General features: G+C 42.0%; 2 protein-coding genes across 5 annotated transcripts; one reads left to right on the forward strand and one right to left on the reverse strand.

Annotated features, from left to right (window-relative positions):
- Window positions 1-1,412: 1,412 nt before the first annotated feature.
- Window positions 1,413-9,931, reverse strand: rtcb (RNA 2',3'-cyclic phosphate and 5'-OH ligase). The gene is made up of 12 exons (XM_041977303.1): window positions 9,801-9,931; window positions 8,882-8,960; window positions 8,737-8,804; window positions 8,558-8,657; window positions 8,306-8,462; window positions 8,059-8,215; window positions 7,817-7,976; window positions 7,453-7,628; window positions 7,023-7,211; window positions 2,674-2,784; window positions 2,472-2,591; window positions 1,413-2,373 (listed from the first exon to the last, which is right to left on the reverse strand). The coding sequence occupies exons 1-12, from the start codon at window positions 9,891-9,893 to the stop codon at window positions 2,266-2,268; spliced, it is 1,518 nt and encodes a 505-aa protein (XP_041833237.1). The 5' UTR covers window positions 9,894-9,931; the 3' UTR covers window positions 1,413-2,265.
- fbxo7 (F-box protein 7) lies at window positions 9,926-17,133 on the forward strand. 4 transcript variants are annotated; one of them, XM_041977308.1, is made up of 10 exons: window positions 9,926-9,999; window positions 11,221-11,343; window positions 11,435-11,648; window positions 13,154-13,384; window positions 13,452-13,596; window positions 13,694-13,777; window positions 13,855-13,950; window positions 14,939-15,115; window positions 16,156-16,196; window positions 16,543-17,133. In XM_041977308.1, exons 2-10 carry the CDS (start codon window positions 11,222-11,224, stop codon window positions 16,825-16,827), a joined length of 1,395 nt encoding a protein of 464 aa, XP_041833242.1. In that variant the 5' UTR covers window positions 9,926-9,999; window position 11,221; the 3' UTR covers window positions 16,828-17,133. The 4 variants fall into 4 exon arrangements, with proteins under 4 accessions (XP_041833242.1, XP_041833241.1, XP_041833239.1 ...); XM_041977307.1 differs by lacking the exon at window positions 9,926-9,999 and adding an exon at window positions 10,219-10,292; XM_041977305.1 differs by lacking the exon at window positions 9,926-9,999 and adding an exon at window positions 10,299-10,437.
- Window positions 17,134-18,775: the final 1,642 nt, after the last annotated feature.

The following is an 18,775-nucleotide window of genomic DNA, read 5'->3' on the forward strand; positions in this document are numbered from 1 at the left end:
AATAACTGCAATAGCTGCAACAAATAATAGTAAAGAAAAGTTTGACCAACACTATTTTTTTAAATGGAAATGGAAAATTCCTTTTAAAGGTAATTCATCAGTGGATAAAAGTTATGTAATATTTGATCGAGTTGCTCATTGAGCTGTTTAGTTGCACAATTTGGCAATGAAGCAAAATATGACCAGGTTAATTAAGTTTTTCCCTTAACGATAAATATATTTATTAAACGTTCATGTCTTCAGGTGAAGTAGATCCTTATGAACCCTAAATAGTTCATTTAATTCCAGTATTTGAGAATTCTGTGATTATTTTGGATATAAACCTCAGTGTTAGCCTAAATTTGAATCCATGACTTGGCAGTTTGTCTATTGTTAATATTTAAGTTAAAACTCCCTGAGAAATGTTTGAGCAGGGCGCTTCTATTTTCTGTATATCCATGAGTTTTGACTTATTTTATTCGAGCTGGATGAAAATATGGTTCTGCCACTGTTCATTTTTAGCTTAGCTAAACTGAAAAAAGTGAAGGAAAACGCTTGCTTGTGTAATCTGAAAACATTCGGTAATCGTGAGATAATTTGGCTCTTCATTAGATTTGTATTTGTGTAGTAATTAAAATGTACTACCCAATATGAGCTTTCAATGAACACGTGTTTAGCCTAGCTTAGCCCAAGGAAGAAAGGGAAATTGACTTGCATGTTTTCTTCTGCCAAGCACTATTAATAACCCCTTAACCCACGGTATGACCTTTATATATATATATATATATATGTATATATATATATATATATATATTCTTTTTTTCTCCATTTCTTTGCTAGCAGCTTTAGAGTGCTTCAGGTTTTGTGCTAAGCTAGGCTAAATTGAGCTGTTAGCTGTGAAATGTTTCAGATTAACTCTGATTAGATCGTTTTTTTAAGGCTCTACTACTTCCTGTTACAAACAACAAATTACATTTATGTTTAATTAAAAGAGGAATTTTGTACAGACATGGCAATAAATTTAGTTCAGGTTAAAGACATGAGATGCTGCTAACAGAAGCGGCTCAAAACGCTCAAGGCGTTGACAAATCAAAGATGGATTTTAAGGAATTAATCTTTAACAGGGAATCTATGAAGCTGTAAATGAGCTCAAAAAGTCATTTTAATCATGAATGCTGGGAAGCAAGTGGCCCAATTATTATTCATCTGTATGTAAAACTTTTTTTTCCCTTGTTTCAACTGTTGCTAAACCAATCTCATCTTTCTTAAAGGACACACATGCCTGCAACACATCTTTCTCTTTGTCAATAAAGATGAATTCCCCCCAAACTTTCACTGACCCTTGCTATCTGTTTGAAAAAAACACACACACAAATATTTTTAAACAATCCTTTCAGTGACAGCTGAGAGCTTCCATAAAAATGTACAGCATGTGTTTTACAGATTTTTTTTCTTTATTCTATTTTTCTTTGGTCACTCTTTTCTTTAGCACAGTGTTCAGTCCATTATTTTTGAGAATGAAAAACGCTCATAAAAAGTCATTTAAACGTAAATCTGGTAAAAATAAGTTCATCAAACCAGAGCTTGACTCTTCTCATCTGAACGCATTCACTGAAATATGGAGATTGTTACAAAAATATTAATTATTAATGTTGACAAAGTTTGGATAGTTTTTACATACGAGACCATTTTTGTGACATCGTTTAAAACCAGCAATGCAACCCAGTATCAGCATTTCATTTACCCAGTCAAGTCCAGTCTGATCTAATTAACATCTTTCTTAATTATCAGATAAATTTCCCCAAGAAATGCCCTTAGGTTTTTTTTTATTGTTTCTGTTTGAACCAATAGTGATTATACCATTCATTGTTTTAAAAGAAAAAAAAATAAGACAAAGTCCTGTTTACACAGTTTTATTTATAATTTTCCCATTTCAACAGGAAAAACAGTTCATCTGGATTATTGCTGCATATTTTATAAATTACAAGCAGCTGATGGTAAAATTAAACATCAAACGGCACTTCGATCAGCTGCACAGAGCAGAAAACAGGAAGTGATGTCAGCCCCGATTTAAATCTATGCACTTTAATGTGTACGTGCTGACAGTCTTTTTAAACACAAATCAAGCTGCTCCAATCAGAAAGCCTTGTGCTCAACAGAAATTCATTTTTCAAACACAAAAAAAAGCCCAAACTGAAGCGACGTCTTCTCCTGGTCTGTCTCGTCTTCGCGTCTTTTTGTCCGTCTTTTCGTGGAAACTGTCTCTGAATGTGTAGTGGAGCTGTTTCAGCCTTTAATCACAGCGATCGGCCGCAGTTTTATGGCTTTCTTGCTGATTCCCGCATCATGACACGTGTTGACGACATCCGTCACGTTTTTGTACGATTCCGGAGCCTGAAGGGAAAACGGATAGACACAGGTTTGATGCCTCATCCATTTTTCTACCATACAGATGGTGTTCGCATAGCTCTGCCTGCAAGCACCATCCTCACCTCCTCCATCACCAGTTTGGGTGAAGCCACTCGGATGGCGATGCCCATGTCAGCCAGTTTGTCCAGGACGTCCTGGAAGTCCAGGTTCCTACGGGACTTTGCACGAGACAGAGCGCGACCCTGAAAGAGTGAACAGGAAGTAGTTTCATGAGGTGAATAAAACTGTGTCTAAAGTTTTGGATGCGTTTAGTTGGGCTTGTACCGCTCCGTGGCAGGTGGTGCCGAAGGTTTCCGTCATTCCCTGTTCCGTCCCTGTGAGGACGTAGCTGCAGGTTCCCATCGTCCCTCCGATCAGCACTGGCTGACCCGTCAGCTGGAACAAAAACAAGCAAAAAACAACAGATGACTGGAAGCACTTCTAGGTCCTTGTGTTGATCTGTCCAGGTGTTTATTTGATCCTTCAGGTGAGTTGACTTTGTTTTAACTTAATACTTAATAGACTGTTGGATCCATTTAATTTGAATCAGGTGTGTTGGAGCAGGAAATACCTACAACCTGCAGCACTGCGGCCCTTTAGGACAGTGGTTCTCAAACTTTTTGAGCCATAATCCCCAAGACAACTTAAGTTGGTGTTGACGGCTCCACCATCCCCATGTGACAACTTAGTGGTTAACTGTGCGATTTATCAGATGGGCCATGCTGCAGCATCCTATAAATATTAGGTCAGAATCTTTCACATGCTGGTCTAACTCAGCATGCGAAAGAAAAAAAAAACACATAACAGAGGACCCTGTCTGGATCTGGTCGTCTCTAAAGATCTGAATATTTCCAAGGTTGTGGTGATGGATGTTGCTCTGTCTGATCATTCCTGTCTTTTCTTTGAGATGCTGTTATTGTCAACAAAAAGCCCAAACAGAGGTCTTCAAGAAAAGGTACATTGGTGAAATGTTTCTACCAGCTTCCTCTCCATCACCCCCTCCCCTGGCCTTCAGCTGATGAGCTTATGGATCATTTCAATGGTAAAATTACAGCATTATTGATGTCATTGCTCCCACCAAGGTGGAAGTGATCGCTGCCAAAAAGAGAGCTCCATGGAAAATGCCACGCTGGTAAGAGCTGGAAAACCAGAATGTGGAAAAGCTGAACACAGGTGGTGGAAACAAAGCAGCAGGTTCACTATTAGATCTATAAAGAGAGACTGAGAGTTTCTAATCTGGAGCTGAGAGATGCAGACCATCCTTCTTTCTGACATCATTGCTAAGAACAGCAATAAAGCTCGAGCCTTGTTTGTTACTGTTAACAGGCTAACTGATCCTCCTGGGTCAGTAACCCCAGAACTTCTGTCCAACTGGGCCTGGAATGAGTTTGTTTCTTTCTTTACTGACAAAATTCAGAAAACCAGGCAGCCAGTCAGTCAGGGCTTCCATGCCAGGGGAGGACATATTTCCCTGTGTCCACTCAGAGACATGAACACCAGGACATTTTTCTCCAGTCAGTCCTAAAAACCTGGCTGAGGTCCTCATCATCTGAAAACCACCACTTGCTGTCTTGACGCCCTGCCAACCGTGTTTTTTATGAATGTTTCAGGATGCATGGCATTAGATATCTTCCAGATTGTAAGCACGTCTCTGCTTTCAGGCGTCTTCCCTCAGACTCTAAAAACAGCCATCATCAAGCTACTACTGAAAAGAAAAAACCTGGACTCGTCCCTCATGAGCAGCTACAGGCTGATATCAAACCTCCCCTATCTTAGTCAGATTCTAGATAAAGCTGTCTTCCAGCAGCTACACAACTTTCTGACACTAAATAACTGTTCTGATGTCGACCAGTCAGGTTTTCAGCCACACCACAGTTCTGAGATGCTCTAGTTAAGGTCTTTAATGACATCCGCCTGAGCACAGATAGCAGGACCATTTCAGTCCTGGTACTGCTGGATCTCAGTGCTGCATTTGACTTCGTCGACCAGAACATCTCACTACACCAGCTGAAAAACTGGGCTGGACTTTCTGGCACTGCAGTTAACTTGTTTGAGTCCTATTTAAAAGACAGGGACTACTTTGTGTCTATAGGTAACTATAAATCTGAGTGAACCAAATTAACCTGTGGAGTTCCCCAAGGTTCCATCCTGGGGCTACTGCTGTTCAACATCTACATGCTGCCACTCGCTCACATTATGGAAACAACTAAACATGTTACCACAGTTATGCTGATGATACACACATCTACATAACCATCTCACCAGGAGACTACAGTCTGATCCAGACTCTGATCAACTGCATGGATCAGATTAAAGATCGGATGGGCCAGAACTTCCTTCAGTTAAATGAGGACAAAACTGAAATAATAGTTTTTGGAGCCAAAGGAAGAAAGATTAAAAGTCAGTTCTCAGATTCAAACAGCAAAGTTCAAAACTACCAACCAAGCCAGAAACCTGGGATTAGTCCTGGACTCAGACCTGGGAGTAGTCCTGGATTCAGACCTGGGAGTAGTCCTTGGACTCAGACCTGGGAGTAGTCCTTGGACTCAGACCTGGGAGTAGTCCTTGGACTCAGACCTGGGAGTAGTCCTTGGACTCAGACCTTGATTTTAGCAGTTATATTAAGACAGTTGTGAAGTCTGCCTGATATCACTTAAAGAACATCTGGAGGATTAAAGGACTGATGACTCAGCAGGATTTAGGAAAACTGGTCCATGTATTTATCTTTAGTAGACTGGACTACTGTAATGCTGTCCTCACAGGTCTCCCTAAAAAGTCCATCAGACACCTGCAGTTAGTCTAGAACACTGCTGCTCCAGTCCTCACTAAGACCAGGAAAGTAGATCCTAGAACTCCAGTACTCACTAAGACCTGGAAAGTAGGTCCTAGAACTCCAGTCTTCACTAAGACCAGGAAACTAGGTCCTAGAACTCCAGTCCTCGGATCTTTACTCTGACTTCCTGCTGTTAGTTTACAAAGACCTGAATGGTTTAGGACCAGAATCCATTCAGGAAGGATCTGCTGGTTCCTGATGAACCAACCGGATCCTTCAGGTCATCAGTGCCAGGTCTACTTTCTGTTCCCAGAGTCAGAACTGAACGTGGAGAGGCAGCGTTCAACTTTTATGCTCCTCACATGTGGAACAAACTCCCAGAAACTGTAGGTCTGCTGACTCAGCAGTTTTAAATCAGGGTTAAAAACTTTTCTGTTTGCTGCCTTTTATCAGAACTGCTGTTAAATCTCCACACTGGAACTTTATTTCTGGCTTTTTAGCTATTTTTCAGTTTCTATTTAATTTCTATTATTTCTTTTCAAAGTTTGTTTTCAATGCACTTGTTATTGCTTCCTGCACTTCGCTGTAATGCTTTAATGTTTTATATAAAAGTACTATGAACTGTCTTCTACATGAAATGTGCTATAAATAAACTTGGCTATAAATGAGGATAAAGTGGTTTTTGGTCATTCACCGCTGTGACAAAGCACCTACATGCCCCAAATCAGCTTCTCTCGAGAAAACGTCAAATTCAGATTTCTAATATGGCATGTGTACTAACTTCTTTGTTTATGCTTTAAAAACTTAAGGTGCTAATTTCTGATATTTATCTCTTCATTAATGGTTTAATTCTGACAGCACTGGTAAAAATCCCAAACTTATTTGAGAAATAAATCTTTTACAATAATGTGGTGACCCTCTGAAATTATCTCGCAACCCCTATGGGGGTCCCAACCCCCAGTCTGAGAAGCATCAGGATGTTTGCTATGGTTCATACACCTGTGTTTAATCTCACTAATAAGCTGGAACACACACATGGGCACCTGACAGGTTAACTGCTTGTTTTGTTATTTTTTTATCTTCACCAGCCTGTAGAAGCTGGAGCTTTTAATCCCAGTTACCATGGAGACATGATGTTTCTCAGCTGTCAGATTGGGAGGTAAAATGATGTAAAATGAATGTATGAGTAGATATAGCAGCATAAAGGTCGACCAGAAGAAGAAAGCAGAATTTATTACTAACAGAACTTTGTAGAAATAACACACAGATCAACAGTGACCAAACCTTTTCTCATCTCATCGTTCTCTCAAGTCTTGGCTTTCAGGAGAAAAAATATTGTTATTGAAACAAACACACAACAGAAACTATTTCCATGTTTCCACTTTTTCCTCATTTCCAGTTATTCCTGCTACTATTAACCTGCTATCCTCACTAAACCAACTCCAGCTCAGCTGCTTTGTGGCGCCACCGTGCATCAGAAACGTCTTCTTGGCTTTATTCCAGCCATAGAGGAGCATTATTTTTCTTCTTTTCACACACACACACATAGAACTTTCTGCTCACTGGTTGATCTTTGGCTGCTCCTGATTGGACGTTACCGTCAATCTAAGCTCTCTCTCAAAAAAAAAAAAAAAAGGGGGAGAAAACAACCAAAAAAAGATTTCCTTCTTTCCTTGTTTCTTAAATTATGATTTTATATATCCTAAAAATATTGTGTCTATTGGTATCTAATGATTTTCTTAAAATAACTGAATGACTTAAGAGTGTCTGGTCATTTTAGGCTATTTTCTCCTGCATCAAGTTAAACCAGCTCAGATGTCCGGCAGAGTTCAGTCTGACTGAACGTCCGATGCCGCCTTACCTGGTAGTCCACCGGGATCAGCGGGTGGTGCGGGGGGAAGGCTCGGGTGGATCCTTTTCGGTGAACCAGCAGTGTCCGCTGCTTCCCGTCCAGCATGTGCTCTTCAACCTTGGCGATGTTGTGAGAAACATCGTAGATGACGTGCATGTCCAGGTCATCCGGCGTGGTGCCGAACACTTTGGAGAAGGCCTGAAAGATGAGATGAAGGTTTGGGACTTCATCACTTTCTAAACATGACTTTTTGGTCTGACTTTTGTTAACTTCAATGAAACCCAGCGTGTAATACAGCACTAGTGTGAACATGGATAGGAAGTACTGGTCCGCCTTCACCTGCCAAAGACGTCTCACGCTTGAGAAACAGCTTTCTCTCGTGTAAAAACTTTGACAGAAGTAAACCTGGAGCTGGACGGGTGGTGTCAGGTATGCATACCTGTCTGGTGAGGAAGGTCATGGACGAGCGGTTGACCCAGGCGTAGTTTCCTGCAGCAGCCATGCCCTTCAGGTAGTCCTGGCCCTCCTGTGAGGTGATGCGAGCGCAGGCCAGCTGGCGGTCATTCACCGTGATCTTATCGCGCTTCATTGCCTTCTCCATGGCAACCAGAGCATCTGTAAACAACAACAAGTTTTATTAGGATCCGTTTTACGTTTTTATATCTGATCATGTTCAAGCTAAGACTTTTTCTGTTTCAGACCAGTATAATCCGATGAACTGGACTGAATTCTTTGTACAATAAGGTGAAAGTTCATCTCGTGGATGATCTTTGGAGTGAACGCGTGGTTAGGGCGGTTCCTACCTGTGGCGACCTGATGCCCGAGGCCTCTGCTGCCGCTGTGGATCATCACGCACACCTGGCCTTTGTGGTCGATGCCCATCTTCTTGGCGGCATAGTCATTATAGATCTCATCCACCACCTGTATCTCAGCGTAGTGGTTTCCTGCTCCCAGAGTTCCCAGCTTCAACACAAAAACACAGGAGTCATTTCTGGATTCTATCCCAGTCTGTCTTCACCTGTGAGGGGCAGGGCTTCTGGGTTACCTGTGGCAGGCCTCTCTTCTTGGCCTTGGATGACACCTTGTTGGGGTCGGCCTGCAGCATCCGACCGTACTCCTCGCAGTGCTCCTTATCCTCCGCCCAGGCATAGCCCTCCCTCAGGGACCAGTCCACCCCCATCTCCAGCGCCTCCTCCAGGTCTCTGAGCACACACAGGTGAGACAGATGAGACAGAGAGGTGGAGGAGGTCAGAGTTGTGACCTTTTGCTCCGTCCTGATGGACCCTGCTTACTTCGCTCCCATCGGGATGACTCCTTTGGAACCAACTCCAACTGGGATGTGGTCGAACAGCGACTGGGCCAGCTGCTCCTTCACCGGCTGGACGTCCCTCTCATCCAGGTTTGTCCTCAGCAGGCGGACGCCACAGTTTATATCGAAACCCACACCGCCTTAAACACACCAGGACACTAATTCTTCTATTCTTTTTTTTAAACCAAAAGGTGAATTAGTGGTTAAAAACATTGAAAGCTGAGACATTTCTTACCTGGAGACACAACAGCATCCGGGTCGTTCATGTCAAAGGCTGCCATGTTTCCGATAGCAAACCCATACCCAGAGTGGACATCTGGAAGACCGATGGACCTCTGTGGACACAAAACACAATGTTAACATGGATGATTGTCCTCACACCTCTAAAAGTCCATCTGAAACATTCCCACTCACGTGTACGATTCCAGGCAGCGCTGCCACGTTGCCGATCTGTTTCATGGCTGGCAGGAAGCCCCCCACACCTGAGGAAGACACACAGAACAGGTGAGTCCCTGAATGTGTGGCAGACGGTGGGGATGATGTCAGTGGGCCAGCTCACCTCCTCCTCGACAGGCGTTACGAAGCTCCTCGAACATCAGCTTCTCCAGGGATTCGTTTACGTAGAAGTTTCCTTCAACCTGATAGAAAAGTTCAAACATGAGGCGCAAAGTTTCCAACTGGAGCATTTCAGACTCTGGGAGACAGAATTTCACAGGATGAATAACGTTTAAAAGCTGAGGCACCGACAGAAAATCCATTTTAAATATCATGGTGTTCGGTTTGGATAAAACGAAGCAAAAATATTCTGTGTTTTTGTCTCATCTGCTTCATTTCAGTCTGTATTTATTCATTTTTATATTTCAGTATGCAGCATAGTCCAGTAGAAGCTCTGATGGAGCAACTTAAGAAGAAATACTGATGATCCGGTCCAAAACCGCAGGTTAAAAACATAGTTCCTCAAAGAAAGATGGAAAGGTCTAAGCAGCACACCGTGATCTTTGATTTTTCAGATGGATCTGAATCTAGAACCACGTGAACAGGGATTACTGTGGAAATCTTCATCAGCTTCTACATTACAGTCACTTCAGACTTCACTGAAGTGACATCTTCAGTGAAGTCTGAAGTGACAGAAAAGAACCCGGTTAACCTGGTCCTGAGTTCCAGTGGCGGCGTAGACGTGTGTATGCGTGTGTGTTTTTTTGGTAATTACACCAGCTGTGATTCTTTGTGAATATTCGCATTTCCTTGGGCTTCTTTTTTTAAACTATATATCAGTGATTGTTACTTTATCGAGCCTCGTGCAACATGTCTAATTTCGGTTGCAGTTTATTATTATTCTTATTTAATAACTGTAGTCGTAGAAAGTGCCCTCTTTGGTTTATTTTAAACCACCATTACTCTGCAGTATGTCCTAAATGCCTGTAGCCCTGTCTGACTGCGCTAGAACCTAATAAGCTAGCCGGTTAGCATAATCTCACCTGCATGTTGGGAACGAAGCCCTTTTTAATCCTCCAGCAGTTACTGCTGATTTTATCCAGATACTGCAGCTCATCGTTGTAGCTTCTGCTCATTGTTCTGATCCAAACTGACAGCAGGTGACAGATTTCTGTGTTTTAAGGCTGCGATTCAGCGCCTGTTTGACGCCACGCAGCAGAACTCACAGCGCTACGGAAGCCTGTAAGACGTGAACCCTTGTTTCCAATATTGACGCAAAAAAGGAAAACCTTTACATTTAAAATATTTTTGGGGAAAAACCATCTGATGTTAACATTTTATTTTATTTTATTTATTTTTCTACTTAATGCATGTAAGCACCAATGAAGCATTACATTGCTCGCTTGCCGTATTTGTAGCTTTTTATTTTGGTACGTTGACCAAATTCCAGAAATACGTTGACTAGCCTTTGATAATTTGTTTTGAAAATCCTGGGCGGAAGTTCTATGTTGTGTCGCTGTAATTCACAACTGCAGGTTTGTGTTTACAGAAAAACGTCATGAAATGGGCAAAAAAATCTTCAAGTTTGTCCGTCATGTTGTTGTTTTGTGTTAGACTTTGAAGCGTTTGGTTTGGTCTATCAAGTACTAAAAATGCTAGCTTAAAAAGCTGACTAATCAGGTTAGTTAGCATCACTTAGCAGTGTCCACTGTTACGCAGCAACTTTAGTTAGCTAACGTCCTGAAAAGAAAGCGACTGCACTTGTGAAATGTTTTTCTGTTGACTTCAGTTATTTAACTTTATGTAGCTAAGGTATTGGGTGGATTTCATTCTGTATAAATGTTGTTTTAAAATATTATTTAACTATAATTGGTGTTAATGTTAAAATAATTTAATAAGAGTTTTGGATAATTTCTTGTAAATTCAGTTATATATGCTAACAAGAAATTCTTTTATTGTTAATCTCAAGGCGGAATGTTAACGACTAAAAAACTTAAATTATAAGATTTCGTAAAAGATTTAGTTGTGAAATCAATTATATAAACGACTAAATGTATTAAACGTTCAAGGTAATGGGGGTGAAACATGGCCATCAAATTCCTTTAACTTTTTATCAAATGTTAACCTGAAATCTAAGATTTAACCACAGGCGATGTGGTGCTGATACAAATAATGGACAGAAGCGATGGGTTCTGGGTAATTTGGGGACCATTGTAGAAAAAAAAACCCCAGCAAAATCATGCTTCATGATGAATAAATGCTGAACATACACCTGTTATATTGAACAAACATTTGAGCATTTAAGCCGTTACTGATGTTTAGAGAATTAAATGAAGACTGAATGGAGTTTGGTGGAAAAGTGCCTAAAGCTGAATCCAGAACTTTATTCAGCAACATCACTTCCTGTTTATGTGATAAGAGGTCATGTGATCATGAGGAACGTTGATGTGTTTTGGTCCTCAGCATGAAGCTGCGAGTTCGGATCAACCGGCAGACCAGCAAGGTGGAGCTGGTGTCAGAAGAACCCAGTCTGACTGAACTCAAAGATCTCATCAAGCAGATGCTGCTGTCCTCTCATGGACTCAGGTCAGTTTTAATCATGATTCCTTGTCCCAGCTTGGACCGAGGACCTGGTCCACATCGAGGTGAAGCTTCATGTTCATCTCCTTCCTTCCAGTGCCAACACAGACTTCAGTTTGTCTCTGAACGGGTCGGAGCTCCTGTCAGACTTGGATCAGACTCTGGCATCTTGTGGCATCATCTCAGGTGATCTGATCTGTGTCCTGCTTCCACAGCCTCTGGCCGCTGCAGTTGCACCCTCAGACCCGACCATCAACTCCACCAACACAACCACTAACAGTCAGCAGACTGCCAGCCAAACCACTGGTCAGGTGAGCTCAGAGGACAAGTGCATTTTACATCCGAAAGTCTATAAACCGCTCTGACTTTCATGCTGGAGAGAGCTCATAATGATGGATGGTCCTGAGGTACATAAAACCATCATCCACCTGAGTCCTTCCGACAAATTTTAATAATAAATCAGGATGAAAATAAAAGAACAGATACAATGAAAGATGACGTATGACCTCAGACCGAGATCACCAAGACACAGAAGTTGTCCAAAACACTCAAGCTGCATGTGGGTGGTGAAGCATCAGGCAGAATAAACTGGCTCATTAACATCACCAGAAAACCAGAGCAGCCTCCATCAAACTTACCCCAAGTGTTTGAGCTGCACCTATAGGCTGTCCTGGAGAAAATCTGTGGGAGCAAAAATCAATCATTGTAGAGAAAACTACAAACTAAACAGACTGTTGTGTATTAAAAAAACAACAACACAAAAATCTTAATGCTTATGGCTGATTAAGCAGCCGGCTCATAAACAGAAGCTACACCTCCTCAATGCTGCAAGCTCAGGTTCAAATCTTGGTCTGCAGGTCACCCCCTCCGTCTCTGACCTTCTTTCATGTCAAGCAGCTGTCCAATAAAGACCTCTAGAGGCAAAAAAGTCTTAAAATAAATCAGATATGTTTCCAATGAAGTTGCAGTTTTATACACCCACCACATGATTAGATACATTCCCCTGGAAAAGATGAGGTCACAAAATAAAACGTAAACTTTAGGAGCAAAGAAATGTAAAACTTGTGAATTTGGGAAAAGTTCAAATGGATTTCAAAGGAAACATTAAAAGGGGTTTTGTTCCAACTTCAGTTTCTATTCTCCAGATGTAACACAACCGACGTCCAGCGGTGTGTATATATATATATATATATATATATATATATATATATATATATAAGTCTCCTGTCTCCTTTATCTAGAATTTTACAGACTGAATTTAATAAAAGCCTGTCAGATTCATATGTTTTAAGAAAAACATAGACAAACCAATTCAATTTAGCTTAATTTAAATATCACCAAATTCACAACAAAGCCATCCTAAGGCACCTTACAGACAGAAGCGATTCAACCCAGTTAAATCCAGTTAAAACAAATCCATCAAACATGTTTTGTGTTGAGATTTAGTGAAGAAACTGTTCAGATTTATGTTCCTACAAGCAAAGTGAAACTGCTTCATCAGCGAAACATTCAGCAGAGTTATTAGATTTCATAAAAACAGTGAGTTTAAACATTTTTGGGTAGTTTGGACTCTGAACTGAAACTTGGTCGTCTCGTCCTCTCCGTCCGTCTGAACTCTTAAACAGATTTAAAGAGATGAAGGTAGATTCATCTAAATGTCTAATTTCATAGTTTTCTGTAGAAAACTGAGAAATTCTTTCCAAACCTTTCTTCTTTAAACAGCTCTTAGATTCTTAGTTTTATTCTCTTTCTGCAAAATTTTGTTATTTTAAGTATATTTTATAGATGATAGAAGAGTTTGGTGAACATGTTTTAGCAGGTCCTGGATCAGCTGATGAGTGGCACCGAGCCCCAACAGACCCCAGAGATGGAGGATTCTGGGCTGCCGCCACCCGTCTGGGAGCCCATGCTGTGCAGCGAGGTGGAGGACGGTCAGGCTCCGCTCTCTCTGGACCTCCTCTATCACACGGCCCGGACCACCAGCCCAAACGACGCCATCATGGTGGCCGCGCACCTCCTCATGCTGGAGACGGGGTTCGCTCCGCAGGTGAGGCTGCAGAACAGCGGTGGAACCGCTGGACGGAAACAGTGGAATCATGTTTGCTTGTGTTCAGGGCTGCGAGGTGAAGGCCGGGGAGATGCCTGCAGGGTGGAGGTCTGCATCCGGAGTCTACAGGCTACAGTACACTCATCCTCTGTGTGAGAACAGCCTGGCCTCGGTGGTGGGCGTCGGCATGGGACCCCTGCTGGTCGTCAACGGTGAGCTCGCCGTATCAGCTTTACATCTGGAAGCCGATCTGCAGGTCAGGTGGAATTTTACTCCTCTTTGACCTCAGCTGTGTTCGCTCTCCTGCAGCGACCCTGAAGGTGACAGAAACCATCGATTCAGTCCAAAAACTGCAGCTGAACGTGTCCAGCTACGTGACCAACGAGTGGCCAGGTAGAGCTGTCATTGGTCGCTTTAAGGCGCCCGGCGTCGGCGCGTCTGTGGTTTACCGTCTGTCTGTTGTTGTTCAGGAGGAAGTGCAGCTGCAGCCTTCAAAGATCTGAAGAAACTGTCTCGGATCTTCAAAGACCAGCTAGCGTACCCGCTGATTGCCGCCGCCAGAGAAGGTAAAGACTACAGAGGCTCTCCAACGTCTTTCATCACATTTTTATTTGTCTTGTTATAGTTTCTTATACAAACTGTTTATAATTCAGAAAAAATATATTTTTATTTTACACTAAAAAGTACAAGTTGGGTTTGTGTTTGTGTTACGTGTTATCACCAAAAACCTTCAGGTAAAAGTTAGGGAAAAGATTCTTAATGATGTTTGGATCCTGAAATTCCAAGAAAAGTTTAAATAAAACCCGACGTAGTTAACAAGTTTAATAATTCTGGTTGTATAGGTAGGTAGGTAGGTAAGTGGGTAGGCAGGTAGGTGGGTAGGTAGGTATGCAGGTAGATGGGTGGGTAGGTAGGTATGTAGGTAGGTGGATAGGTGGGTGGGTGGGTGGATAGGTAGGTGGGTAGGAAGATAGATGGGTAGGTAGGTAGGTGGGCAGGTAGGTATGTAGGTAGATAGGTAGGTAGGTGGGTGGGTGGGTGGATAGGTAGGTGGGTGGGTGGGTGGGTAGATAGGTAGATAGTTGGGTAGGCAGGTATGTAGGTAGGTGGATAGGTAGGTGGGTGGGTGGGTGGATAGATGGGTAGGTAGGTAGGTGGGTAGGTAGGTATGTAGGTAGGTGGGTAGGTAGGTACCTTATTAATCATGTGAGAAAATAATGTAAACATATAGAAATAAAAAATAAATAATATATACAGTGAAAGAAAATGGAATTTAATTTTGGGTTATGATTTCAAAAGTGTGTTTTGTGTCTTCAAATGAAATAAATCCTCTTCTGCTGAAATAACTTTTCTTATTTTAATCAAACAAACTGAATTTCTGCCTGTTTCTACATGTTTTGTTATTTTTTTTTTAATCTTTTTTCCCCTTTATTTTTATATTACAGCCAGTGAACAGAAACGCTTACATCGATTTCAGGCTGTGAATTTGTGGCTCAGTTCTGCGCCTCATCAGATGAAATCATGTGACCAGTCAGGTTGTCTTTTATTTTCCAGCCATGGCTCTGCCGGTGGCGTTCGGCCTGCCGGTTCTTCCTCCGGAGCTCCTCCTCCGAGTCCTCCGGCTGTTGGACGCCCGCTCGGTGGTCAGACTGTCGGCGGCCAGCCGCCACTTCAACACCGCCGCCGCGGACTCCACGCTGTGGAGACACCTGTACCGCCGGGACTTCCCAGGTGAGACCAGGACTCTGACAGTCTTCTAGCTTTATATCAGCAATGAATTAGATTATTTTAGATTAATAAATTTGACTTCAGCTGAAATATTCTGGCTTCAAAGGTTTTTTTTTGTAGTTTTTATTCAATTTTATTTAGTGTTTTACACGTTTTAAAATAAAAAAAAGTTGTTTTTTTATTCTTATGTTTTAAAAAACAGCTTTGAAATAAGAACTTGGATTTTCATGTTTAGGGGCTTTTTAAAGGTTAGACTGGCCCGTTTTAACACAGAGGTCCATTTAAATCAACCTCAGCCAGAAAAGAACCAGTAATATCATCAGCACCATAAAACATCTTCATTTATTCAAATTCAGGTTTGCATATCAACCCCTTAAAATTCAGCCAGCTGGTTTTTAAACAGCTTCTGATTTGTGATTTAATGTGAAGCATTTTCTGACACAACGACCACAGGGACGTTTTCAGGTGTTTACCGGCCAAGTAGATGCAGCTGGTCCATCCTTTAACTTACAGAGAGGTTGGTGTTCACCCGTCTAAGATAAGAGAAATTAACAATTTCATGGTCTACCAACACGTTTCCACATTTTTAGAGGATTTTCATTAAAAAAAAAATCTCAATAACTTATTTAGGAAGATTTGTAAGAGGTCATTGATGAATAAGGCCCTTTATTGTTTGAGCCGTATTAGCTTTGATTGACAGCTCTCTGAGCCAATAGTAGCTTCAGGTCCACAGGATCCGATAACCAGCCTGTACCGGTTCTGCTGTGTTGATCTGGCCTGATATGAACTTGTTGACCACCACTTCCAGATGTGGAGGAGAGATGCAGTCGTCATGACAACGAGGCATCAGGTTTTTGTCTTGAGTGTGTTCAAACATCTGCAGCTCACAGATGGACTAGAACCAGACATTCAGTCCAGACGGTTCTGGAAGAGCTCGGCTCACTTTGGGTCTGAACTGAGGAGTTCTGCTGGAACTGGAAGGATTCTGAGAAATTCTTGTTTGTTCCAGATGATCCTGTTTAAATTGTGTTTGTTGTTTTCAGATCCAGATGGCAGCAGGTCCAGAGACACCGACTGGAAGGAGGTGAGGAACTTGGTTCTGTTCCAGATGTTTCTGCAGCTGATCTCAGGTTATCGGCAGGAATCGCCACATTCAGTCCAGATTTTTAAAAACCTTCCTATATTTTTTATTTGCATTTTTATATTTAAATTACAGAAACGATGAGATTGAAACTCTTTGATGGGTGTGTTTAACGATACATCGTCCTGATGCTGAATGTTTCAGTTTAACGTCACTGAGGGTTCAGATGATTTTAGCTCCAGAGAGGAAGTTTGAGGAGAATATTTTACTTTCATTTATAACAAACCTGTAATGTCTGCTAATTTTGATGAAAACAGACATGATGTCTCAGATGTTTCTCCTCCATCAGCTCTACAAAAAGACCTATCAGAGCCGCTCTAGGCTCCGCCATGTGCTCCATCATCACCCCCACTTACCGTTACCTTACCGGGACATCATCACGACGCCCCGCCCCTTCATCCCTCCAATACCAGGAATCATCGGGGGAGAGTACGACCAAAGACCGACTCTTCCCTACAGCCTGCTGCCCCGCCCCCGCTATGACCCCATCGGCCCGATTGCAGATCCCGGCGGACGGCCCCTGCGCAGACCGCCGCTGGGAGGACGAGCAGACGTCCGGCGAGGATTCATCTGAAGATTCGTTCCAGGACTCTCAATAAACATGTGTGGTCACTTCCTGTTTGTTTTGTTTAAATCAGCTGACAGACAGGTGAGGGTGTGGCCTAAAGGTGAGCATGAGGCGAAGCTCCTCCCACTGCTGAACTGTTTGAAATGAAAATGTCGAGACATGATTCCTGTTTATATTCCAGAATTTTGTGATGCTTCATTTTTCCATTTTGCTTTTTGTAATTTGTTCCTGGGAGAATGAAAAATGTTTGGATTCAGGGCAGTGGATTAAAACCAGTTTTACTTAATTAAAACCAATTTAACAAACCCATCATATAATCCACATTATTCCAATTTATAATAACTGTTTATATAAATCAGTTCATAAAATAATGACTGAGCTCAGAAAACCAATGGACTGGATCAATTCTTCTCTTAGATTCAGTCCTCCATCCTGAGCTGCACGAGGAGACAGTGGAGAGAAAAACCTCCATCAGAACCAGGAAGGACGGCCATCTTCCTGGACTGGTTGGGGGTAGAGAGGACAAGAGAGAGGGGTCAACCAGCAGAACTCTGCTGAGAAAGAAGAAGAGAAACACAAATGAATGACAACGTCAGATATTTCCACACAGAGAGCAGAGAGCCCAGTGCATCATGGGACGTCCCCCAGCAGAGAGAAGCCCAGTGCATCATGGGACTTCCCCCAGCAGAGAGAAGCCCAGTGCATCATGGGACGTCCCCCAGCAGAGAGAAGCCCAGTGCATCATGGGACGTCCCCCAGCAGAGAGAAGCCCAGTGCATCATGGGACGTCCCCCAGGAGCCTCAGCCTGTAGCAGCAGGACTAGAAGAATGGATCAGAATCACCAAGTTAATGGAATGTCCATAGAGATAATTAACATGTCAAAGATTTAGTTTCTATAATTTAGACAATAAATTAATTTCTTTTTAAGTTTTATTTAATTATATTGAAGTAATTTGTCAATTATATACATATAAAATGGCACGTTGTTTTTATAAGCTCCTTTAGTTATACTTTCATACTTGTTCTAATTTGTTATTGTTTTTAGGTATATTTAATTTTCTACTTTTGACATTTTTAACTCCAGTGTTTTGCTAGTGGAGTGATGCATGAATTAATGGAAAATAATCCAGTATAAAACTAAATGTTGAATTAATTTTTTTTCTGATAAGACTTTAATAAGTAAACTATTTTTTTTTATCATCTAAGATTAATTTAAAAACAAAAATAAACGTTAAACGATTAAAAATTAATTTGTTTCCGGTCTCCTCGAGCTCGTGGGAAAGGTGACGTCATCTTTTGTCTTTAAACAATGGGTGCACTCGTTTAAATGGACCGTTTTAATTTGCAGCTGGGTGCAGCCCGGGCGGGCGGGGTTTGCCGCGGAGCATCGATGTAACGTCGAATTTTGTCACTGGTCAGAAAAACGTGACCTCTTCAAAACGATATCAAACTATACATTAAACGACCGTGGATATAGTTATTTAATAAAAAAAACTCCCTTACTATTCATGAGTTTAACGGTATTTAACCGGTGCGCGTGTAGTTTCAGGTTTCAACGGGGGGCAGGTTTAACACCCACTCGAAGCAGGTTACGGACAGATGAATAAACTTAACAGTTCTGCGTGCAGACAGTCTCGTGGAACATTCGCGAAATTCCCAAGACAGACTCTCCTAGTGAAAGCTTCCTCTGAGGAAGACTTCGTCGGGGAGGTTTAGCTAACGTTAGCTTGCAGCTAGCTAGTGATAAATATATAGATTCTTGGAGGAAGCGTTTGAGTATTTGTTTAGTTGTAGGTAGATAAGCTGCAGCAGTGTAGCACAACCCGCAGTGTTGCAGCGGATCAAGCTTGTGCCACTGCCGGGTGAACAGGTGGAGACTTCCGGCTCACCAGGCGAGTAGCAGCTGCGCTGACTGGGGTATGTTCGATTCGCGAGCCGCTACGTACCCGATGA

This window comes from Melanotaenia boesemani, chromosome 23 (assembly GCF_017639745.1).
Source record: "Melanotaenia boesemani isolate fMelBoe1 chromosome 23, fMelBoe1.pri, whole genome shotgun sequence".
In the NCBI taxonomy this organism is placed as follows: Eukaryota; Metazoa; Chordata; class Actinopteri; order Atheriniformes; family Melanotaeniidae; genus Melanotaenia; species Melanotaenia boesemani.

What these genes read in the sequence shown, in the direction of transcription:
- rtcb (XM_041977303.1), bottom strand. Translation starts at nt 9,893, where the DNA reads ATGAGCAGAAGCTACAACGATGAGCTGCAGTATCTGGATAAAATCAGC. An exon ending in TGACCTTCCTCACCAGACAG is followed by an intron (nt 7,212 to 7,452) that starts GTATGCATACCT and finishes CTCATCTTTCAG; the next exon opens with GCCTTCTCCAAAGTGTTCGG. An exon ending in TGATCCCGGTGGACTACCAG is followed by an intron (nt 2,785 to 7,022) that starts GTAAGGCGGCAT and finishes TTTTTGTTCCAG; the next exon opens with CTGACGGGTCAGCCAGTGCT.
- fbxo7 (XM_041977308.1), top strand. Translation starts at nt 11,222, where the DNA reads ATGAAGCTGCGAGTTCGGATCAACCGGCAGACCAGCAAGGTGGAGCTG. An exon ending in GATTGCCGCCGCCAGAGAAG is followed by an intron (nt 13,951 to 14,938) that starts GTAAAGACTACA and finishes TTTATTTTCCAG; the next exon opens with CCATGGCTCTGCCGGTGGCG. An exon ending in GTACCGCCGGGACTTCCCAG is followed by an intron (nt 15,116 to 16,155) that starts GTGAGACCAGGA and finishes TGTTGTTTTCAG; the next exon opens with ATCCAGATGGCAGCAGGTCC.